Below are 25,584 nucleotides of genomic sequence, written 5' to 3'. Positions count from 1 at the left end.
AGTGCTTTGCTGGAAAGTGGTCTCTCTGGGCCTGTCACAGCAGTTCACATCTCCAGATAGCCGTGGGAGTGTTCTCTGAAATCAGCCTTTAACCAGTGGAGCCGATAAAAATAGCGCAAAGACAACAGTTTCAACGGTAAGGGTTTTTTTTTCTGTAAAATATTCAGCCATAGAAATGAGGGATTCATCGACTCTCTCTGACTTAGGGTGCATGTTTCCTTAGATCAGTAGAATCAAACTGCGCAAATCATTGGGTGCATCTGGTTTGACCCCTCCACGCCAAAGTATTGATTTATTGATTTGTTTCCTTACTCATTTCAGAAATCTCTATTCATTACACATGTGGACAGGGTGGTCTGCAGCAGTTTTGTCCTGTGGCCTTTGTTCCTTCAAGCACTGTTATGATACCAGAGTTTTACACTTCAGTATTTATCCATTAATCCATTGACTACACATCTATGCTGTTCAGGGCTGCATGGGGCTGGAACCGAAGCTGTCATTGGACAAGAGGCAGGGTACATCCTGGACTGATTACCAGTCAATCACAGGGATGACATGTTGAGACAAAACCATCTATGCTCATACACCTACAGGCAATTTAGAGTCTCCAGTTAACCTATTGAGCATGTTTGTGGATTGAGGGAGGAAGCCAGAGAACTCATAGAACCCATGAATGCACAGGATGAACATGCAAACTCCACACAGAAAAGTCCTGTCTGAGAGGGGCTCAATCCAGTAAACTTCCTGCCATGGTAACAGCGCTAACTTCAATATTATATGAGTACAAAAATGATATCAATACCCGGTTTGATCTCTAAGGCTGAGTCCAGCCACCCTCCAGAGAAAATGCATTTTGACTGCTTGTATCTGCAATCTCAGTCTTTTGGTCATCACCCAGAGTTCATGACCATAGGTGAAGGCTGGGAGGTAGATCGAATGGGAAATCGAAAGCTTTGCCACAATGTTCTGGCACAACACAGTAATGCTGATGCTGCACCAGTCTGCTTGTCAGTCTCACGCTCCCTTTTCCCCTTACTCGTGAACAAGACCATGAGATACTTGAACTCCTTCACCTGAGGCAGAGACTCACTCCCCACCCAGAGGGAGAAATCCACCTCATGAGAATCATGGCCTCAGTGCTGAATCTCATCCCAATAGCTTGGCACTCAGTCCCAATGAGTGCTAAGGAAGCTAAAAGAACCACATGAACTGCAAATAGACGGAATTCTGAGGTCCTCGAACGGGCGTAGCCTTAGAGATAGGGTAGGGTAGGGTAGGGCGTTCAGACACCTGAAGGGAGCTAAGAGTGGAGCCACTGCTCCTCGGGCATCTGGTGAGGATGCCTCCTGGGCACCTCCCTTTGGAGGTCTTCTGGGGACATCTGGCTGGGAGTAGACCTCAGAGAAGAACCCGGAATGTGCTGGAGGGATTACATATCCTATTGGAGAGAAGGATGTCGGGGTTGACTTGTTTAGCCTGTGACCCTGCATCTACATAACAGGGATTGTATCATTTAAATATGTGTTTCTGTGGCTGTTTTGACATTTATCATAAAATGTTTTTCCTTTAGTGATAAATACTTTGACTAGATAGGTGCTTATCATGTATTTTATCAATAAACTGTTTCAGCACATAAAAATATTATTAAACTGTGTTTTTACCTGCAGTCATGAGAATGTGGATTTGATGTAAAAGAAGTGAGTGAAATCTGAAATATCATAAATGGACATTGATGTTGCTTACTGTATTTTATCAATGAGAATGTCAATTGATGTAAAAATAGTATTAAATCTTTTGATAAGCACATTGTGTTATGATAAGTAGTATAATTAGCTGAAAAGGAGCTGATGAATAATTAAAAGAAGTGTTTTACTGCCTGTGTTTGTGTCTCTAGGGACTGCTGCTGACGCCGATCCCCCTGTAGAACATTGCCTACCAGTCCTAACAGCCATTTTAGATTTCATGGCTGCATTTTGCATGCACACAACTGCTCTGTGTGGACGCAGAAAGCACAAGAAACAGAGGGAGCAGGAGTGAGGCGGTTCTGCTGTAGCACTCGGCATCCCTTCTCACGCTTTCTCTGGAAACCCCTCTATTTAAAATGCCGTGGTTCAAAAAGCATGACGCCTGCAAGGAAGGAGAAAATGGGGGAGGGGTAGGGAGAGCAGACACACCAGCGAGAGAGTAAAAAGAGAGAGGAGAGGACGAGGAGAGGAAGGAGAGGCACAGGCAGAGCATCAGTGCAATGGTGGAGGAGAGTGCAGGCTGAGCCGATTGGCTGAGAGGGAGTGTAGCGTCATGACTAGTGAGGGGGGAGATCTGAGGATGCTCCGCTGAACTGGGAGGGAATACATTCGCTTGGAGTTTGCATTGAGAGCTCAGCCATTATCAGCTGTAGAACAGGGACTTCTCTGCAGAATCATTTTCCACACCCAGTGTTTGTTGACTCTCCTGCTCTCTCTCCGCTGCAGACATGAATTACCTGCGCCGGCGTCTCTCGGACAGCACTTTCATCTCCAACCTGCCCAATGGCTACATGACAGACCTCCAGAGGCCCGAGCAAGCTCAGCCTCCTCCACCTGCCACCACCATCCCTGCCAAGTCTCCCACAACCGGGCCCTCACCTCCAGCTACGTCTCCTGCTCCAGAGAAGAAACCTCAGCCTGCTCAGTCCACTGGAGCTGGTTTCTTTAGCTCCATCACCAACGTAGTGAAGCAGACAGCTGCCTCAGCAGGACTAGTGGAGCAGACCCAAGTCACGACACCTAAGAAGTTCAAGATTCTCCTGGTGATTGATGAACCACAGCAGGAGTGGTAAGATAAAATGTTAATGTTGATGAAAACATGAGCTGTATCTGTTTATTTGCTCCCCCTTTACAGTCATTTTTCCTTGCAATTCCTTTGTAGTAGTTAGGGGTGAAGAACCAATGAAACTACATCTGTAACTAGCACCCTGCAGATGTGAATGGGAGCTGCTGCTGTGGTTTGATGGTTCAGCATGCCAGTGTTACGATAACACATACTGGTAGCCACTACTTAGAGAAATAGGGTCTATTGATTCCCAGCAGTAACGCCATTACACAGAAAGAGAGGGGTTTTATGGTCTTCAGTTTAGTCTGTGTTTAGTCTGTTTTTTGTGTTTTCTTGAAACCAAAAGGACAGAGTCATTACAGCTACCTGTAATAGATTAATGATAATAAGTGAGTATATTTCTCATAACATGTGGCATTAAACAGCCTAAAAACAATCATTCATGGGGTTGTCAAATGCACATGGATGTAGTCTACATACTGCAGTGCTTTCCTTTCATCAATGGGGTTTCCCCCGCTCACAGATCACATGACACGTCCTGCGCTATCATGGGGAATAATTCATGTAACTAACTGCAGCCCATGTTGCATGGATCTCCATTAGTGGTGTTGTGGATCGGTGAGTAAAAACATCCAGGAGAAGAAATATAATCAGCTGCTTGGCTGTATATTTCTCACCATGCTTGGAGAAAGCCCTATTGTCATGAAGGGCGGGCTTATGTTAACATGTCTGAGCCGTGACACTCACAGTCAGTGTTTGGTACACAGACGTGGCTTAAAACAGGACTCTCTGTCAGTATACTCTTAAAAAGAATTATTCTTGTCTGAACTGGTCTGCCAAAGAATTTGAAAGACATTTATTTTGCATTTAGTCTGATATCAAGACAGGAAAGTCAAGAATATACATCCATGATGATCAATGCATATTTAATTTCCAAGATAGCAGGAAAAATGAAGCACAATCTTATGATGCCCACAGTTTTAAGAACCTAAATATGCTAACTGGTACCAAGAAACTGGGCTGAGTAATTATGAAAGCACCATATAATTTAGCAGTACTCTATGCAGTTGAGTAAATTAAACTAGGGATGTCAATTTTTCTATTAATTTTGATTGATTGATGACTCAGATGAAAAATGGGATTAAAAATATATGCTGATTAATCTCTCTGATGCTGCCACAACACAGGCTAAAGTTGCTTTGTCACTTTGATTGGAGCACAGAAAAATTCTCTCTTTATAACTTTATGGATAAAATCTATATTTTACAGATTAACAACATCCCAGATGGACTAGTAAATGGATAATCTGTCCTTAGTCTGAATTTCTCCTGTTCCAAAAGCTAATAGAAAGTTTTGATGCCATTCAGAAGCATGTCCTTTCTGGTTGTTTGTTACTATTATTATTAATTCTATTATTATACCAGTAATGCAATTTTCCCAACTTGTTGACATTTGCAATGAATTAATAAGATTCATTTTTTACATTGACTGACAGCACTAAATCTGACATAACAAACAGTTAATCTGACTCTACTGTTAAAGTAAAAATGACACAATCTTCCATTCATTCACACTGATGTACAGTATGAATAGCCTTTTAATATCAAGTTATACCACATCTATGCAACCCCACACTGCCAGCTGCCGGTTTCAGTGTTTGATCTTAGGTCACTCTGTTATGTGGCCTGTAAGATATGTGCATTGAACCGCCGACCTACCACTGAGCCCCATGCGTCAACAATATAGTTCACAAAAATTCTTAACTTCAGTATATACCGTCATGTTGAATTTATTTAAAACAAAGTTTTTATTTTCTGTCAATGTATTTTTTGTCATGTTGGGAGATTTTAATGGTTGTCTTTAGATTCTTTATTCCAACCAGTGAGTGTGTCAAATAAATATCACTGAGGATATGCAGAGTGAATAAAATATAGATTCAGTGTCTAACCAATCCGCTGACCTGACAAGGATTCCTGCATGTACAAATTCATGCTTTCATGATAAGAATCAGCTCTTTTTTCCCCAGAAAACACTACACTCACTTCCCTTTATCTCTGTGTTTTAACAGCTAAAACATGAACCTATAACAGCTTTCAAATGAAACAGGAAATTCTTCTTTGAAAATAAACAGGAGACTAATTTTAGCCTTTTAAAACGTTTTGTCATCACTTCGCTCAGTTTCTGAGCATCCCAAACTAAGAGGCCCCATTCAGAACAATATTAATGTCCAGATTTAAAATGGGCTACTTAATTATACAAGTTGTACCAAATCAAGGTGCTTTTCTTCAGATTAATTTAAATCTACCTAGGTTGGTTAAGTTTTAAACACAACACAAATGTATGAATGAATTTAAAGATGTGTGTGTTATTTTAATTGAACAACTCCCTAAGTTCATTATGTAGAATGTCAGCTATGTTTTAGCTAGTTATTTGTGCAATTTAGACCATGCTCCCTTCTCTTACCTTTTGGCAGTTTTAATTTAAAATAATGAATGTAGTTTTTAAATCCCCACTCCCCATTAACCCAGTCAGTTAAGCGATTGGCAGGTAAGTCCCTCAACGGGGGAAGAAAATGAAACAAGGTTCAAATCTCACTACTACCAAAAAAATCCTCACAAACACCAACAAACATCTGTCCATGTGAGAGCTATCACTTCCATGACAAAGTTAAGACCCAGCTCTTTCAAGAACACTCGATTAGACCCTTCTCTGTTGTCCCCGGTGGTAGAATGAGTTTCCCACGTATATGTGGCTGGCGCTAACCCACTCTACATCTGGAAGTTTTGCGCCCAGCTCTTTGTGAACGGCACGGCACCTTGCGCCTATGTGCAATATTTGTTGGTGAAGACAATTTAATTGATGGTGATAATGATGATGAGAGGTCTCACATTCTGATTTGTGGTGTCATTGCTGTTAAAAAAAAAAACAACTGCCATACTCCATGTGCAAAGCCTCTAGCATTGCATGGCAGCATCTGTGTCTCATCGGACTTGGAGCAGTTTCTGGCCCTGACTGATGTTGTTTCCGCCTGTCTAGAGCTTTGCTTGTGTTGAACTCATAGATGTAGGTTGCTTTGGCAAAAACCTCAGTTAAATGATACTGTAACATTGTAAATCTTTGTGATGCTATCATCAGCTATCATAGAAATGATATTGTATAAAACGTGGATTAAAAAGTGTAAGTAAAATTTAACTGCAATTTTAATGACTAAAGACAAGACCTTTTACAATATTGAAAGCTTCTGATCTCTATTTTTTAATTTATTTTTTTGCTGTGGTATCTTAATTGTTATTTATATGTTTAACATTTACATTTATCATATTGAAGTTACCAATTCTGGTATTGCAACAACCCTAATAACCACAATTAGATGCATCTGTTGTGTTTAGGGATGTAAGTCAAAATATTTGGTTGTTAAATGGGATTTTATTGAAGTTAACTTAACTTTTTCATCTCTATAGACAAGGCCTTCTTATTTTGGGGCCACTGTGCAGGTGTATAACAAGATGGTCACTGTGAGGGGATTTCATTTTACAGTTAAAGATACATGTACAGCCAAATTTAATTGAATCTCCTGATAAAAACCCTCATAACACCAAATCACACAAACATGTAGATATCAGCTCGCCTTCCGCTCTGCAGTGTCCTGTTATCATCGGAGCAGGACAGGCATTTATATAACAGAACCCTTGATCAGTTTTAATAAGATCAAACCCCAGTCGGAGGGATGGATGCCAGCCTTGTTCTACATTTGTTCTGAGTGGAAAGGAAGCAGCTTGTTTAGCAATAAGAATTACAGTCTGATGTGCTCATACACAGACACTGCTGGCAGAGGAAGCCCATTTAAAGCATTAAACTAAAATCTCACATTCATCAAAAGGTCACTCTAATCGAAAATATTGAGCCTGTTGGGCAGGGAGGGAGATAATGTCCACACTCCAACATTCTCACTGCTGGCATTTGCAAGGGATGCTATGAAGTAGTTTCCCTTGCTTTGACAAAAATGTCAAGAGGATTTCTGTCTCGACATTATTTCTGTTGTGGCTTATTTAAAATGTTTGTTCCCTATGAACCTCACACACTCATATTGTTCATTTCATACTTATACAAATCGATCGAGAGATGTTTACAGTCACTTGGGAGTGAAAATACCTCCTCCAGAAGCCTTCCTCTTTAAGTGCTGCATGTATTTTTTATGTCCGCTCAGGTCCACAGAGCAGTGAGGTGTTCATGTTTGTTGACAAGCTTTGCTTTCCATTACTCGCCCTAATGAGACCTTTCACCCGGAGGTTGTTCATCACTATGGCAGGAGTAATCCCTCTCGGTTTACTCACTGTGGTGTAGGTTTCACTTTCAGCCTCCTGTATCTTTAACTGTAGGTGTTTATGTGGTACTAGTGTTTGAAATAGTACTGTGTGGACTTCAGCCGTGGGAGAAAGTGAGGGTGATGTGGAGGGGAGCACACCTCAGACGTGTTGGCTTAGTCTTCAGTTCTGGCAGTAGCAGGAAGATCTCTAAAAGCATACAGCTGTTGTCAAGCTGTAAGAAGATGAATATTGTCTTTATCTTCAGGCAGGTTTTGCCAAGTCTGTAATATTCTCTAAAGTTGGCATGGCTTGAGTCTGAGGGCTTGTTTTGTGCTGTGTATTATTGTTCAGAGACCTCTATCTGCCAGTTGCACTGTCAGAGTAACCCAACCTGGTCGCCCTGAGATTCCCAGAATGAGATCAGAAAAGAGTCCTTAAGACTAATTCTATCTGGCAAAAGGTTCAGCCATCAACCTCGATTTATCAGACTTAATCCCACATGATTTATGGACACACCAACTGCATGAGTCAATGTGAGTCTGCCTATAAAAATACAGTTTCAATGCACTAGTCTAAATGACATTTTTTATCTCAATGAAGTTTGCAGGTAAAATGATTGATTAAAAATATTTCAAAAGTAAACAGACTGATTTAGCTGAAGTGGAAAGGAAGTGACATTTTCTTTTGCACTGTGATAACTGTATTAATATAATCTAAAAGAGTTATTTCTTATTGAAATGGCTTATCAAAACCCAAAATACAGCAGTGGCCTGATGAGCAGAACCTGTCAGGACTGTTGAAACTTGATCATTTTGGCTCAAAAGCACTGAAAAGAGATCCCGGTTAGGTTCAATTCTTGATAAGCCCACGTGGCGCGGCCATCTAATTGTGTTTGTGACACAATAATAGAGTTAAAACTTTGAACATGCACTAGGAAAAACAGAATGACTATAGCAATTAGAAATTACATTGAACAATGAGTATGCAGCATTAAACAAAGAGACATACTGTACCTGTGAACACAGGTCAAATAATCCTTTATTCAGACGTGCACAGATGCAAGGCCACCCAAAAGGGAAGATGAAATGGAGAGATTTCTGGGGTCCAGCCAAACTGGGGGCCCATGGAGGTCAGCAAAATCATGATCCATTGTAAAGATTAGCCGTGATAACCATATTTTTATGTTAAGCATGAATAATAACCACTCTTATTAAAGCAACAAAAAATTAGTTTTATTGATTGATGCTTTGGTACAATAGTCTTCCTAAAAATGTAAACCCTTCAAAACATACTTGTGGTTGGGCGCACTGAACTAAATGATTAGGGAAGTACTGTCAACTTCATAGCTAGGTCATAACATGCACAAAAATCAGGATGCTGGAAAATTAAGAGGAGGAAAATAAGATAACTTCATTGGAAAAGAATTGCATATATGTCACAAACACACACACAAATGAAAAGTGGCAAAAATGGGTTTTATACAGCATCCTTTTCCAAATGCAGGAAAAGTGGTAAAATAGGATAATAAAAAACAAGAACATGGCTCAAAAATGGCAAAGAGAAGGGCTCAAAATGGTAGAAATGTGGTAATGTGTGTGTGGGGGGGGGTGTTAAGGAAAAATGGTTTGAAGATGGGTGAAAAGGTGTAAAAATAACTGGCAAAATTAGGCAAAAAGTGGCTAAAAGAAGGGAAAAGTAGCAAAAAGTGGGAAAAATGTGGGAAAAAATGGCCATAAGCAGAAAAATTGGGTGAAGAGTGGGAAAGAGGGTTAAAGAAACCAACAACAAGAAAAATGGTTTAGAGAGAAGTGACAAGAATGTAACCTGTCATGCCAGGTTACATTCTGGTAAACCACTCATAGACCGGTTTTGGGAAAGGGCAGAGTCTTTGAAAAAAAAAACTCAGAGGGTGATTGGATGAACGTTCTGTCTGTCACATCTTTACGGGCCAATTAGAGCAACAGAACATGTGACGTAGCCACTACTGAGCTGTGCCCCTACCGAAGGAGTAAACGCTATAGAGAACTGCATAACGCCACGAACCAAGGCGACTGTAAACATGTCAGTACATGACTTTTGTCATTTTTCAAAACAAAACAACTCACTGCTGTTCTTCTTTTACTGTAGAAATGTCATCAAGTTCTGATAAAAATGGCGCTTTAGCAGCATCCATGCTTAGCTCTTCTGCCATAACTGCACTGACCTCTTGTTGCTGCTTGCTTATGTCACAACCTTGCTGCGCCCAAAAGTACTGCCCTCACTTTCTAACCAGGCCCAAACAGTTCAGATGGGAGCTTTCCAAGATGGATTCGCCAGTGAAAAACAAGTAAATGAGTGTATCCATCTGCTTTGCAAGGTTAACAACAATGGGCCACAATTGGCAAAATGTGTTACAATGGGTTTAAAGGAAACAAAGGCAAAAGAGTTGCGTAATGCCAAAGAGGCATTAATGGGTGAAAAGCAATAAAAATGGGGTAAAAGTGAAAAAAAGGGGCAAAATTGGGCAAAAAGTGGACAAACAATGGCAAAAAATAGGTTACATGTTGTAAAATGTGCCACAAATGGGCAAAAAGCAGCAAAAATTGGTGGAAAAGGGCAAAAATAAGTGGCAAAATTGGGCAAAAAGTTGCCAACCAATGGCCAAAATGGGGGAAAACTGGCAAAAAAAAAAGTGTCAAATATCGATTTAAAGTGAAAAAATGGTGGCAAAAATAGTCGAAAGCAGCATTAATGGTGGAAAGGGGCAAAATAGATAGAAAAACAACAAAAATGGTTTAAAAGTGGCAAAGAGAAGGGGTCAAAAGTGGCCAAACAATGACAAAGCAAACAGGAGCAGAACTAACTGACAAAATTAGGCAAAAGTGGCCAATAAATGGGGGAAAGTAGCGAAAAAGGGGTAAAATGTGGCAAAATAGCCAAAAGCAGAAAAAAATGGGCAAAGATTGGAAAAGAGGGTAAAAAAAAAGCCTAACCACAACAAGAAAAATGGTTTAAAGAGAAGTGACAAGAATGGGCCACAATTGGCAATACAAGTGGCAATGGGTTTAAAGTAAACAAAAAAGAGGCATAAATGGGTGAAAAGCAATAAAAATTGGTTAAACGTTAATAAAAAAAAATAAGGTGGCAGAATTGGCCTAAAAGTGGACAACCAATGGCCAAAATGGAGAAAAACTGGTGAAAAAAGTGTCAAAAATCGATTTAAAGTGAAAAAAATGTGGTAAAAATGGTCGAAAAGCAGCACCAAAGGTGGAAAGGGGCAAAATAGACAGAAAAACAACAAAAATGGTTTAAAAGTGGCAAAGAGAAGTGACAATACAAGCCATAGTTTGCAAAATGGGGCTAAATGTGGCAAAAACATTGAAAAAAAATGGCAAAAAAAAAAAGGTTCAAAGTGGCAAAAAAAGATTTAAAAAAAAGGCAAAAAAAGAAAAAAAAGGTTAAAATTGGCAAAAACAAAGGGCAAAATGGGTAGAAACTGGAGGTGAAATGGGTGAAAAAGTAGCATTAATAAATGGTCATGGTCAAAAATGGTCAAAAATGTGAACTGATATAGTCTGATGCATTTTTCAGCTCCAAAATGAGGTGACTGTTAGCCAGGATGCTAGCACCAGTGCTACCTATCCAACACTCATGCATAGACATCAATAAAGAGAGCCCAGTGTCTGGGTTTTTCAGGGGCCCTGCCAATTCTGTGGGCAGGCCTGCACAGATGCATCGGTTCAGTTTGTGTTATCATCCCTGTTTTTAGACAAAGGTACATCAGCAAAAAACATGGCAGGAACCCATATTAGTGGCAAACTGATGTGTTTTTATGGGCAGAGAGAGAGAGAGAGAGAGAGAGAGAGAGAGAAATCTCTGCATTTTAAGAGTCTTACACCAAAAAGGAATGGAAAAACTTCGGCATTGACATTTGGCTGAAATGTCATTCTGAACGTGGGTGTCAGTCCTGGTTTTCACAGTGGCTGGGTCTCTACCTTAATCCTGCTGTAGTTATCTAATGAAATCATCTTGTTGGAGGTGACCTTGTGAAGCTCAGACTGAAGAAAAAAAAAGTTTCAAAAATCACTCCCACTGATGACAGAGTGAGCTCCAGTCTTTTTGAAAATGTGCATCAAGGCAACAGAGGCAAATAAAAAGAAGATGTTGTGCAACAGGTGTTTCTAAGCGGAATAATTCACTGTACAGGATGAAGAATGTGTTGATGAAATGGCTTAAAAGCACACACACAGAGGCTCTCTATCAATCTCCCATTGTTTCTGCTGTTAGATGAAGCTGCCAGTCATTCGCAGACATTTGTTTACTTCCAGGAACATCATGTAATAAATTCATCCTTTGACAGATGGAGCAGATGTTGCAGTTTTACTTATCAGGCTATTGGCTGACATGCTCTGCTTACTTATTCTCTCTGTCTCCATTTCAAGCAAAAAAGGCTCAGGCCTGCTCTTTATTCATCCTCTTAATGTTTAGACTTACAAAAATACCTTAATGACTGTTCAAACTGGAGCCAGGATGCGAGTATTTTTCACTGTGAGCTTAACCTTGATCAAACATTACCCTATGTGAGAGTGAATGTTAAGCAGGCTAAGTGATGAGACATTAAAATTCAGCAAGGGCTCCTGCTACAGAGCCAGAGGGTGAATCATCCAAATGAAAAATTATTTCACAGTAATATATCATTTGGAGCTAGTTTGTCCTAGTAAGCTTTAATGAAGTCACTTAATTTTTTATTCCTAGTATTTCTTCACTTATTCTCCAAATTAGTATAATTAAAAAAAAAAATCATTGTTATTTATCTTTTTTTCCCTTTCCCCCCCTTATTTTTAATTCAGCTCCAGAGTGCCTGTATTGATTACTACAAATGAATGATCACAAGGAAACATCTGCTATCATGCTCCAGGCTCTCACTCAGTGAGCAGCTGTACTATCTGTGCCCAGTCTCAAGGCCAGCCTGTAAGTCAAGGGCAAAAGAATCTCTAATGTATCACAGTCACACTCTTTAACACAGGAACAGGTTAACTTTACACAGAAAGAGCTGCATTTTAAGAAAAAAAAAAAACCCTCAACATTTTTGAAATTTAATCAAGAGGGAAGGATGTGACCTTATATGGACAATGCAGAAAGGTTGTTGGTACATTTTGTTGGACCTATTCACAGTATGTTTCCATGATTACTTTAATCTAACATCTATGAGTAATCAGGTCATGGTAATAATCTTTTTTTTCATTGGTGTGATGACTCTTATTTAAAACTCAAAGGATATGTGCATAGATTTAAGAAGAAACTCAAATTCACCACATTATTGACTATGGAGACTTAGGAGTGTGTTTCCATCTATATGAACCTTGGTGTTGTCATTGACACTAAACTGTCGTTTTACCAAAACACTGATAAAGCTGACCTGTGCTTTTGTTTGGAATGCATTTTTAGCTTCTGGCGTTTCTTTGGGATAATAATGACCTTACACGTTTCGAGGCTCGGCCATGTCTTCAAGCATGATTTTCTCCTACATTTCTGCAGAAAATCCAGCATTAGATAGGTTTTTGAGCATAGTTATGGCTTTGCTGGACAGTTGTTGGGAGTCTTCAGTCACTAAGAAATGGTGTGAGTCACTAAGAAATGGTGTGAGTCATTGAGAGACATATGGTGGAGGCATTTTTCCAGTTATTTTGAAGGTGGACCATAAGGACTTGTTACAGCTCATCATGAACACAATTTCTGTTAAAAATTCAGAATTTCTTGGAAATATTCCTTTCCAAAATCCACACAAATGCCCTGAAATTTAAAAGAAAATATTTGAAATAACTGCGAAAAACATTGAACAAGTTTTAAAGGTATCACATAAAAATACTGATTGAATAATAATAGTAATAATAATTTCTTTAATTATTCCACAAATGTTTTAGTGAATTTAGTAAATTTCTATAATTATAAGTAAATATTCCAATAGAAATTTTCCAAAACTTACCCCAAAATATTCAAAGCAAATTTCTCCAAAAACTTCCAATAAATCTCCAAAAATATACAAACACATCCCCCACATTTCAGTAAAAAATACATCAAAATGTCCAAGCAAATTCCTCCAAATATCCAAACAAATTTCCTCTTAAATTTTACAAATATATGCCCCATGAAGATGAAATGAAAATCCATCCAAACATCCAAAAAAATTTCAATGACAATTCTTGAAAATCTCAAAAGACGACGCTCCCAATATTCCCAATCAGATTCCCAAATGTTAACATATAACTGTCTCAAATTTTTATAACAATACTTACAACTTTCAAACCGATTTCCCCACCAATATTTTAATCAAATTCTCAAAAATTACAAATACATTTTCTAAATTTCAATGAAAGTGCCTGGAAATTTTTTAAAGCCCTCCACACATTCCCCCCAAAAATCCCCCAAAATTTTAAAGTAAACTTTCCCCAAACTCCTCTAAAATTATGCAACCATATCCCTGACATTTACATGAAAATACCTGAAGATTTCTAAGGACACCCTCACCAAATTTCCAAAACTTTACACATAACTTTCCCAAAATTCTATAAAATCACTAAAATGTTTCAAAGCAACTTCCCCCTCAAAAATTCTACTGAAATTCGTTAAAGCAACAGATATACTTTCTAAATATTTATGTAATTTCAAAGTAAAGAAAATCCACATAAATGCCCCCCCCAAAAAATCCCCAAATTATACAAACATATCCCCAACAATTCCATAAAGTATTTTAAATTTTCAAGCAAATTCCCCAAATATCCAGTTAAATTCTCTATGAAATTTAAGGATCCTTGAAAAATTTGATTGCAAATTCTCCTTACATTAAGAAAATTACTTAAACTGCAATGGACATCCCAGACAATTATCCAGAAAGTTCTAATAGCTAAAATGATCTCTATGTTGTAGGAAAGCCTAAATGTAAGTCCTCATATGTACATGCAGGATCTAAAGAGGCTAATGGTAGTTTTACCTTCAGTTGTCAGTGTATTTTTGTTAAAGCATTTCCGTGTTTTGTCTGAATTTGTGTGATTTTGTTCCTCAATTTATATATTTTTGCCTGGCTGCAAAGCAAATTTCCCTTAGGAGACAATAAAGTTAAAGTTGTCTCTTAGTTTTGTGATAAGCTCATCTCAGTGATCTCCATTGGCAGCAAAACTTTTTACACATTTTACAGAACCCCAGCTTGGTCATTTATGTAGACTCTTTCTGAAGTATTTCACTTTTTTCTGCATTTTTTCTAATTTAGGAGATAAAGGATATATACATTACTTTCATTTCACTGAACACAAAATTCTTTTTAGCCTCACTCCAGACTGTCTGCTTCCCAACACTCGTGCTGCTGCTACTGTCACGATCCACTTTCCCTTTCTTCTTGTTCCACTTGTCACTAACTTACGCTTAGATGTAATAGAACAAAAGAATCCAGGTTCAATCGCATTCATGCACCAAATAAAACTGATCATTTAGGTAAAATGCTTGGTGTTTGTCATAATCCGTTGATGACCTTTATCTGATGAAGATAATTATGTCAAGCCATGCTGAGCTACCTGAGAAATCAGGTACCATCAGAAATCAGATAATGATCCCTTTATTAGTTGAATGTAAACAGGCTGAGAGATAAAAAAACATGCTGCTGAGCAAAAAAGAGCTGAAAGATCACATCTGTTGTTCATCAGACGCATGATAGAAACGTCATTACCCTCGCCTGCCTTGAACTTTCCTGAATCTCATCTGTGATTCTGCACGGGTGGCTGCCAGAAAAAAAAAAAACGCTGTGACAAAAAACATTCATGCTCACACATACAGCTAAAAAAAAAGGTGATTTTTTGTTGAATATCAATAGCATTGCAAAGAGCTGAAGATTTTTAAACTATTCACTTAATAACAAAATGACTGTTCATAAGTATACCATATGCCATACACCAACAGAAATCCCTAATTCTCCGGGTTCTGGCAATATTAAAACCACCACAGCAGCAAGAATAAATGCATTTGTTAGACTACAAATAACAAATAAAAGCTAATAAAAGTGACACAGCTCACCATTAGAAGCTCTCCTGTACTTTCTGATCAATATATTTAATTAGTAACAGTCCTGTTGGATCAGAAAGATCCCCAGAGTCTAAATCCGGGCAAATATTTAGTCCAAAAACATGATCGTATCCAAAAAACAGTCCATGGACTGGTGTTATATAATTTCAATTTTTGTGTTGTTCTCAATAGTTCACTGTATTTCATTAATGTCTTTTTTTAGCATTGCTATGTTGCAAAATGGTTACCAACCTCTGATCTTTAGATCAACACCCTGTTTGACCATTTGGGACCTGTCTTACTCTGTCTAGAGTACAGCCAGTGAGGTCCTTGCTTAAAGGGGAGTGCTCACCTTTCTTATGATGTCATCAGCCCTAGCAATATAAAGACTGGCATACTGCCAGTAACATTAAGATAGTAAATCTGTAAATAATATCTGCAGTAGTTTAAATATGAGTGAAGAATGATAGACAAATGTCAAATTAATATTTTTCTTTCACTTGTTCTAAACACTTGTTTTATTATTTTTCAAGCACATGAATTATGCAAAAAGTTATAAAAATGCATTATATTTTATGAATTCTTCTCCTTCTTTGCCAGGAATAGTGAATGTGATTCTGAACAGTGAACAGGATTCCTGTGTCACCTTTCCATAGAGACCAAGATGATATCTGTATGTTGAAGCATTCAGGAGTAGCAGCCTTCATACTGTAGGTATATGACCATGGTTAGCATGGTAACCAAGGGTGCTTTTTGAAACCTCCAGTTTGAAAATGCCAGGTCTTTTCCTCATAAAAACAGGGGTAAACGCCTCATTTTCGATTCTGTTATCAGCTTCAAGACAGTCTGACTGCAGACTGTTCCCCTCTGATGGTCAGTCTCACAAAACATTCATCTGAGATTCTAATTCAGAGCAGAAAAATATGGTGACATTTTAAAAATAAAATCTGATTAAACTTCTGTTTAGGGTTTAGGTAAGTGTTAAGATACCAAAAGTTAAAAACCTGACCTGTAAAACCTGATTACAAATCATATAATAAAAAGCTGACTTTTGCAGCTTGTAGATTTTCTACAAATTTTATCCAGTGTTCTAAGGGGTTCACAGAAAACTTGTTCTAAAATCCTAAACTCTTTTAGATGGTGGTTGTGGAAGCTTGATAATGTTAACCCATGTTTTAGGCCTCATTACCAGAGGTGTCGAAAGTATTCACATTCATTACTCAGGTAGAAGTATAGATACTAGGGTTTGAAAAGACTTCTGTAGAAGCTGAAGTATCAACTCAAGCTTTTACTCAAGTAAAAGTATAAAAGTACTGGTTTCAAAACTACTTAAAGTATAAAAGTAATGTAAAGGGAACAAAATTCCATTAAGGACAAAAGCTTAGGTCGCGCCACAGGTGCTAATTCTGTTCTACCATTCCATTCTACCACTCCATTATACATTCCATTCCCTTCTACCATTCCATTCCATTCTACCATTCCATTATACATTCCATTCCATTCCATTCTACCATTCCATTCCATTATACATTCCATTCCATTCTACCATTCCATTCCATTGCATTCCATTCTACCATGGTGCACTACCCCACCTCCCCCCCAAAAAAACATTTTTCTAAAGGCCATAATGACTATAATGTTATATTAAAATATTAATCTTGAAAAATTTGGGATGCACCTGTTTCAGCTGTATTTATGCCCATTGAAAATGAACACATTTTAGTACAATGCAAATACATTCAAGAACCATATACAGCATGTGTACTACCAACCTCCTCGCTGGTGCTTGGTTGGGACATTTATCTTGAGTTCTCTTGAGTCTCTGCCATAGACATCTTTGTACTAGACTACATACGTCTGCTATTTCCTTGATGGAGTGTGACGTGATTTGTGTCATGTCCGAAGGTGCAATGGATCGCGTACAAACCAATAGGGTGTCAGAATGGTATTATGTTTGTACTTCTCATCCAACCACAAACAAATTCACTCTATCCAGATGGCACGATTTATCTGGATAGTTTTTTGGGGTTTTTTTATTTGGGTTTTTTTGAACAATGCCAAGCCGTAATGAAAACAAACTGAATGAAATAGGAGTAACGAGGCTCGAAAATGTAAGGAGTAGAAGTAAAAATTCAGCTGAAAAATAATTATTCCAGTAAAGTATAGATACCCAAAATTTCTACTTAAGCAAGGTAACGAAGTATTTGTACATAGTTACTTGACACTTCTGCTCATTACCATTCCATTCTGTGTTGTTTCGCTCCACACAGCCATTCATGAAGCAGATGAACGTTAAGATATGAAACACACAATGAAGTAAGGGGCTTGTCTCTTTCACGCCTCATCTCTGTTTGTGTGTCTAGGCCTGTGTTTTGGAAACACTCTGAGTCTGCAGTATACATTGGTGTAGCCATAGAGCATTTATCACAGCAAAGATGAGGCTTTTCATTTTCCTCTGATATATGAGCCATGATTCATTTCTTAACTGCGTGTTTTCCTTCACAGCCAAATAGATCCCCATGCTCTAATTAGACTGGGGATGAATAATTCAGCCGTACCTCCTCTTCAGATATAGAGACTGAAGGGTGCACGACAGCAGGGTGATACAAACTAAGAGGAAGAGAAAGTGAGTCCTCCACACAACATGGTGTCAAAGTATATGGCCATATGGAAACAGCTATTCATCAAATGTCTGAATACAAGTGGTTTTATTTTCACTTTGTATCACTGCAGTCATTTTAAAGTGTGGAGAATGAAGTCTCTTTATAGAGTGAAGAAGAAAGAAGGAGAGGCATCTATTCTGGGTTCTTATTAGTATTGATTTGCTGTAGATCTGCTCTGTAGTCTCTACTGTTACAGCTTATGTTGTCATGCCCAGCCTCTGCACATCAGTTTAGGGAGGATTATAGATATCGAACACTCAGTTAACACCAGCAATCACTGTTCTGCAGTCTGTGTGCTGTTAGTATTTATGCACAGATCCATCTTAAGCCTTTTTCACACATGTACTCCCAGTTAAGGATATCTTCTCAACTTGCCTGTTCACATGTGTGCCACACAGTAGGAGAATTTTCCGGTCTTTCCCTGCCTAAGGAGACAGGACATGACATGAACATAGCAACTGAGTCTGATGCTTTGATGACAGTTTTGGTCTTTATATCAATGCTATGCCTTATCTACACTGGTTACGGACAGTGAAACCAGATTTCTACAAAGTAATATGTGGATAGGTCTCAGTAAGGCTTACACATCTAGACACTGAGGGGTAGAAGGAAATGCTCATTGTGCATTTACTTGTTTGTGGTCTTATTAGACATGTCTAAAAAAAATACAGCCTTTAAAAGTGTTGTTATTCTTTATCACTTTAATTGATGCCAGGTTCAAGTAAATAGGTGTTAAATGGCTGAGGATCAGGGTTTAGAAAAGCCTGAAAGGAATCATTTGTCTCCCCTGCACTAATACTCTCAGCAAACAGGGATATATTGAATATTTTAGCATATTTTGGGTGTTTGGATGCTGGATTTACACTTATATTGTGATCCGTGGTTGGAAATCGACACCTAGTGTAAAAACAAAAATCTCTGTTTCTGTCTCAAACAGGGCAAAATTATTCAGAGGAAAGAAGATACTTGGGGATTACGACATCAAAGTGGAACAGGTATGTTGATTTCCATTTTAAGCTCCTAACAGATCAGAGAAGTTGAAGCACTCTGTCCTCAAATGACTCCTAATTAACTCCACAGGCTGAATTCAATGAGATCAATGTCGTGGCTCACGCCAATGGCACCTGCAACGTTAACATGCAAGTTCTCAGAAACGGCACCAAGGTGATGAGGTGAGAAACACAAATGCGCACATGCCCAGGAAGGCAGGAAGAATTCAGGACTGTCTGATTCATATTCCATTTGACTTTTTTCAAGTTTCTTATTCTCATTGTTGTCACTTACCTGTTTTATTTTTGTCTTCTAGGTCGTTCAAGCCAGACTTCGTCCTCATTCGCCAGCATGCCTTTAGTATGACTCAGAATGAGGATTTTCGTAATCTGATAATTGGACTGCAGTATGGAGGCATCCCAAGCATCAACTCCCTCGAGTCCATCTACAACTTGTGTGACAAGCCATGGGCGGTAAGCTTTCAGCAGTGAGGGACAACTGTAAAGCTCCACAACAGGAGAATGGGACAGTTACAGTGAGCCTTTAACCGCAATAAACAATAAGGAAGCTGTATCTGATCTATGTATCTTTTTGTGTGCCCAGTTTGCCCAGCTGATCAACACTCACAGGAAGCTGGGTGCTGAGAAGTTCCCTCTGATTGAGCAGACGTTTTACCCAAACTACAAGGAGATGGTGATTATCAGTCACCTTCCACTTTCTACAGACACCAAAGAGAACTATAAAAATAACTATTTTCTTATTGCAGGTCAGCATGCCATCATTCCCTGTTGTTGTGAAGATTGGACATGCCCACTCTGGCATTGGAAAGGTATGAAAATATTAATAGTTTTATGGTTAATGAAGTTTTAGATCGCTGAGTTCTGTCTTATGTGTTTGTTGTTACGTACAGGTAAAAGTTGACAATCACAGTAAGTTTCAGGACATAGCCAGTGTTGTGGCTCTCACCCAGACGTACACCACCACAGAACCTCTCATCGACTCCAAATACGACATCAGAATCCAGAAGATTGGCACAGATTACAAAGCCTACATGTACGTTTAAAAATCTTTGTTACCTCAGAACAACAAATAATAAAGAAACTAAACAGAAATTGTTGTTTGCATAATTCAGGAGGACATCTATATCTGGTAACTGGAAGACCAATACCGGCTCAGCGATGCTGGAACAGGTGGCAATGACTGAAAGGTACATGTTGAATAGTAGTCATATCAATTATTGTTTTTTAGAGCTGAGTTTATGGGTTGCACCCATGAAAAGTTTGCCAAATCTTCTCTGCCAATGCCAAACAGCTTTTTCTACTGTTGCTGTTGACTCTTGTTTGGTATTTGGTGGAGTGAATGATTGAATTCTGAAGAAAAAAGACATATTGGCAATTTAACAACTTATTCCTTTAACAAAAAGGAGCCTCAGTAGTGTGTAAGAACCATACACAGCCACAACAGCCTGACACCTCCTCCCTATGCTGGTCACACACTGCTGTGGGGTTGCATCCCTTTCTCTATCAGCATTTGTAGCAAGTCAGCCAATGTGGTTGTGATGGTCACTCTGGCACAAACAGCATGCCCAAGCTGGTCCCACAAGTGTTTAGTGGGGTTGAGGTCAGGACTGCTGACAGGCCATTTCCTCCTCTCAACTCCAAAATTCTGCAGGTAGTCTCTGATAAACTCCGCTCTGTGGAGGCGAGCGTTGTCGACTCGGAGGATAGAGTTCGGTCCCACACTGTGGAGTTATGGGATTGCAACTGGTTGTAGAATCTCATCTTGATATTTCTCTGCATTGAGATTGCCTCCAATGACGACAAGCCTTGTTTTTTCCAGTGAGGGAGATGCCGCCCCACACCATCACACTGCCTCCACCAAAAGATGTTACCCTATCAGTGCAGTAATCAGCATAGTGTTCCTTGCATCTTCTTCACTTTGACCCTACAGTCCAACTGCTGTAGGCAAAATCTGGACTCACCGCTGAACATAACGTTCCTCCACATGTTCAGGTTCCAGTGCACGTGTTGCCAACACCAGCACAAATGGGTCTGATGATGAAGGGCAGTCATGGCAGGCCTCCTGGCAGCCGTATGAGACCGGAGATTGGCTGTGTGCAGTCTGGCAAGAGAGCTGTCAGTTATATCGTCCTGCAAACCTTGACTGACTTCTGTAGAAAACAGCAATGGTTCCTAAGTGCTGACAGGGTGAGGAAACAGTCTTCTTGGGATGTCGTCTCCTTGGGACACCCACTTTGCAACCTGTCAGTGACATCCCCCCTTATATGAACACCAGCTTGAAGCTGCCCCATTGCATGGGCCCTATCCAGATCAGTCAACAAGACATGCCAGTTCTTGGAGCAGACACCTACTGACTACTGTAGCAGGGCCATGCTCACACGTGCTGACAATTAGATGCCAATCAGGTACCTGATTGTCTGCACCTGGAGGTACCAGAAGATCAAACAAGAGTCAGTAGGAACAGCACAACAGGCTGACGCCATTGATTTAGAGATTGTGCCATTTTTTTTATGAGCGCAACCCACATACTCAGCTCTGCTGCTCATCCCACAAATGCATGTTCCTTACAAATGTGGCACCATTTAAAAGGGAAATAAACAGGCTTTCCAAAGGTATGAGATTTATTAACAAGAAGCATCATTACAACAAAGAAATAAACACAAACACAATAAACAAAAATTTCCGTACTTTTTGTTCTAAGTTTATGTTTTCCATCTGATTGATCATACATGTTCCCATCAGTGATTGTATATAAATATGGCGAGCGTCTCTATGTCCCTATCTGATAGGCAATATTTGCAATACTGAGTGCTCCACTAGTTAAGAGACTGACGTTATCATACCTAATTGGTAGTTTAGAGAGCAACTTTATCAGATCAATCTGGCCTGATAAAGTTGCTCTCTGAACCTCTGCCTCATGTCCCATCTGTGAGCATTGCAAGTTCAGAGCCTATTCTACAGCCAGGCACCAGTGGGAGCTCTGAACATTTTGGCTTTAATCCCTGGCATTGTTGCTCCATCCAACTTCATTCATAGTCTATGGTCTTGAGTGTGCTGCGTCTTTATGCTGATGATTGTGTTGTTTTTCTTTTGTAGGTACAAGGTGTGGGTGGACACTTGCTCAGAGATTTTTGGGGGTCTACACATTTGTGCTGTCAAAGCTATTCATGGAAAAGATGGCAAAGATTACATCACAGAGGTAGGACTCAAGGAAAATAGGATTTGAAATCTCTAACATTTCTGGAAACATATCAAACTAAATGAGTACAAGAGGGAACAAGTGCTGCCAGTCACCCCAGGGAAAGTCTTTCAGTGTATTATTCAATTTGAATGTGGCACATATTATATAAAGGCAGGGTTCACTTTAGGCTGAAGTCTGTTGACATCCTCTCTCTCTTTGCTGTCTTCCCTTTGCCCTAGGTGGTGGGCTCTGACATGCCCTTGGTAGGGGAACACCAGGCAGAGGACAGGCAGCTCATTACTGACATGGTGCTGGCAGAAATGAACCAGTCAGCAGAGAAAGAGGCGAATGCTCCCCAGAGACCCACTACCATACAGCCATCCCAGGTGAAGTAACACACAGAAGGTGGATATGATGATAAGGCCCAGGCACATGTTCAGTAAGCACCAAACAAAGGAGGTTCCAGGAGCTCAAATTTTTTTTGCTATTGGGCGATTATATGCACTTTTTTAAAGCAGTTTGAAACTCAAATTGAGATGTAAGATTTTGACAAAAACACACATGATTTGAGCAGAAAACAGTCGTTTAGTGCTAACATTTTTTAATCTAATTGCTCTCAACTGTCATTATAAGAAAATCATTACCTGTGATGTTGATTTTTATTTACTTTGCCTCCTTAAAATGTCTATTTTTTTTAAATCACATTTCACAGGTAGGGTAGGAATTTGTTGAATGTTTAAATTTGAACTATTCATCAAAAAAAGCCAATCAAACAAACCATGGCAATATATAATTAAATCACAAAAAAAAAAAAAAATCAATATTTAGCACAATGTTAAAAGTAGTTTTTAAGTTCGTTGTGATTTTTTTAAGTGTAATTTTAAAAAAAAGTAAAGTTTGGCCTCAAGAATTAAATTTTCATATCATGCTCATTAAGGCCCAGTTGTTCATCACATATAATCCTTTTTGCAGTTTTCTTTAAGAGCACTGAAAAGCAACATCCAACCTGAAAGATTTTAAGGAAACTTACAGGGCTTAGGCCCTATCACTCCGCCTATAATCTAGCCACGAGTTTGTAGAGATCTCACCCTTTGAGACTTTACTCTAAACACCGAAGTTGCCTTTTTTTTCTTCCAGGGAATTGGCCAGAAAGGAGAGATCACAGCTGAACCCACTAAGAACGGCACTGGGCGCCCACCTCAAGGTTGTCTGCAGTACATTCTCGACTGTAATGGCGTTGCAGTGGGTCCAAAACCAGTCCAGGCTAACTGAGTCACCCAGGAGAAAGGGGGGAGGTCTCAGATTCGAGAAAACAAAGGAGTACCTTAGCTGAACACAAGCGCAGACGTGTGGATGTCATCAGCTAGAATCAGATCTGGGTAGCGTGAGCTTGGTGCAGCTGAGTGCTGGCCTGGACTGTGTTTTTAACTCTATGCAGTGTCAAAATGTACTGTCTACTTGTTGACCTGTTTGTGTGCTTGTATAGGTCACCTATGTTTCAGTAGTAGCTGTGTTTTTCCTTTTCTTTAGGGCTGTTGTTGATGATGTAAAAAGCAGATTGTGCCTACACTGAGTCCAGTGCTGCTCTGTGCTACCTGTTCAACCCAGCTATGACTCCTTTATTTGCCCCCAAACCCTCTTTCTGTTTTCTATTTTGGTGTGTACCTTTAGATATCGTTCAAACTGTGGACTACCGTGCAGTTTGAAGTTTGTGTATAACTCGATATGTATACAGTACGTGAGTGTGTGGCTTTAGTGGTGATTATTTTCATACTTATACTAATAGATATTTATTTTTGTTTGCATGATTGAAACAAAGGCAGGTGTAAGTCAGTTATTAATGTCTGGGATGTTCCCAGAACATCGCTGTTTTAGCCAAGTTGTGTTCCCTGTGATTCATGCATTGTGAATGTGTCATAAGAAATGCATAAAGGCTCCACAGGATACATGAACTTACTAACAAGCATTCATGACCACGACAGTGAGCACATCAGTGCCACATACTCACAGTACAGACATTCAGGATGTGGCCTTTCTTAGAGTTATTTTTTCATCTGTTTGTCACCACGTCACAAGAAAAGAGATTATTTAGGAAACTAATAAATAGAAACATAATAAATTAAGAAATATTTAATAGAGATTCTATCAGATAGGATGTTAAATATAAATGTATCATTTTAACCAAAGAATAAATGATAACTTAAATCAGTCTTTGCACTCTAATAACCTGCGTTGTAAATATCATCTGCAGTAGTCATACTGAGTGTGTAATTTCACCAGAGAACAGCTCTCCAAAATGCTTATGTTCTCAAATATCCTGTTGTAAATTACACACCAGAGGAATGACGCTGTGTTCAAACTGTCGCCGTCCTTCTGTGTTTGGTTGTTTGAAAGCAGGCATTGAGGCTGATAGTAAAAGGTGTATTACATGAAATACCAGATATCACCCCCCTTCTTCCCATCCTCTCTGCTGCCCTCACTGGATATCAGCTAATGTGGTGGTGTTGCCATGACAACAAAGGAAGTGCTCTGAGTTTTAGTGAGGACCGTGTTACTGCCATTCAAAGATTCAACATGTTTACCTTGACTGAACTCTGCTAGTGAGCTGATGGAAAGTGCAATAAAAAAAACCCTTGTTTTTTTAAACTGAATAATGCGTTTTCTTTTAAAATCAGATCTTCCATCAAATTCATTCTAAAAGCTATAATCACCCGCACACTAAACTGTTTTAACACTTTGTTATCATCCCGCGGCTTTTGTGGAGGTCATTTGCTTTTATCTGATGTCTAAAAATAGTACATAGATATTTTCAGTGAGCTGTGTGAATAATTCTTTCCCATCTTGTGTAGAGTGTCATTGTATCTGTGAGTGTACCCTTGTTAAAGCCATGCCTGAGGCTTTATGGATGTGTTGTTCTGTTTCATAGGAAACATGCTGAGGCATTTCTTTTCCTAAAGGAGGAACATGCAGAGCTATGCCAGTCTGTAATATCTGCATGGTTTTGGATCAGTGATGGTGACTGAATATTTGATCAGTGTTTATTTGGCCACTGTGTAAAAGTGTAAATTACATGTTAAGACCTGCAGGACCGTAACCATCCAGAGCCATGATAACTTGCTCAATATACGTCCTTTCAAATCGGTGTGCGACTGTTTAAACAGAAATTAGAATACAATATAATGTGGAAAAAATCTCTTCTGAATATTTCCCCTCTGTCACTGGCAATAAAGCTTCCTTTGCAATATATGTCTGGTCTCTGTGTCTCGTGTTTGGAGTTATTGTCGTCTTTTTTGAAAAATAAAATGAAACAAAACTTGTGTCACATGTTTAACCTCCTAAGACCCTGCATGAACATATGAGAGCATTACATCTAGGCTTTCATACAATTTAGTAATCATTTCTGCTATTAGCATTTTTGAGATAATTGTCCAGAATGTCCATTAAAGTTTAGGTTATTTGGTATAAATTTTGACGAATTCTCTGTTTGGCTATTTTGGGGAATTTGCTTGGAATTTTTTTAAGTATTTACATGTAAATTTATGGAATATGTATATTCCGTAGAGTTTCTTTGGACATTTTGA

General features: G+C 39.0%; 1 protein-coding gene across 1 annotated transcript; it reads left to right on the top strand.

The window, feature by feature from the left end:
- On the top strand, positions 1–25,218 carry syn2a (synapsin IIa). The gene is made up of 12 exons (XM_041799490.1): positions 1–136; positions 2,472–2,814; positions 18,750–18,807; positions 18,893–18,984; positions 19,119–19,275; positions 19,406–19,495; positions 19,569–19,631; positions 19,713–19,855; positions 19,935–20,009; positions 21,919–22,021; positions 22,243–22,389; positions 23,141–25,218. The coding sequence occupies exons 2-12, from the start codon at positions 2,474–2,476 to the stop codon at positions 23,273–23,275; spliced, it is 1,404 nt and encodes a 467-aa protein (XP_041655424.1). The 5' UTR covers positions 1–136; positions 2,472–2,473; the 3' UTR covers positions 23,276–25,218.
- Positions 25,219–25,584: the final 366 nt, after the last annotated feature.

This window comes from Cheilinus undulatus, linkage group 11 (genome assembly GCF_018320785.1).
Source record: "Cheilinus undulatus linkage group 11, ASM1832078v1, whole genome shotgun sequence".
NCBI lineage: Eukaryota > Metazoa > Chordata > Actinopteri > Labriformes > Labridae > Cheilinus > Cheilinus undulatus.
The sequence above is the reverse complement of the archived record's forward strand: the minus strand, read 5'-3'. Positions and strand labels throughout refer to the sequence as shown.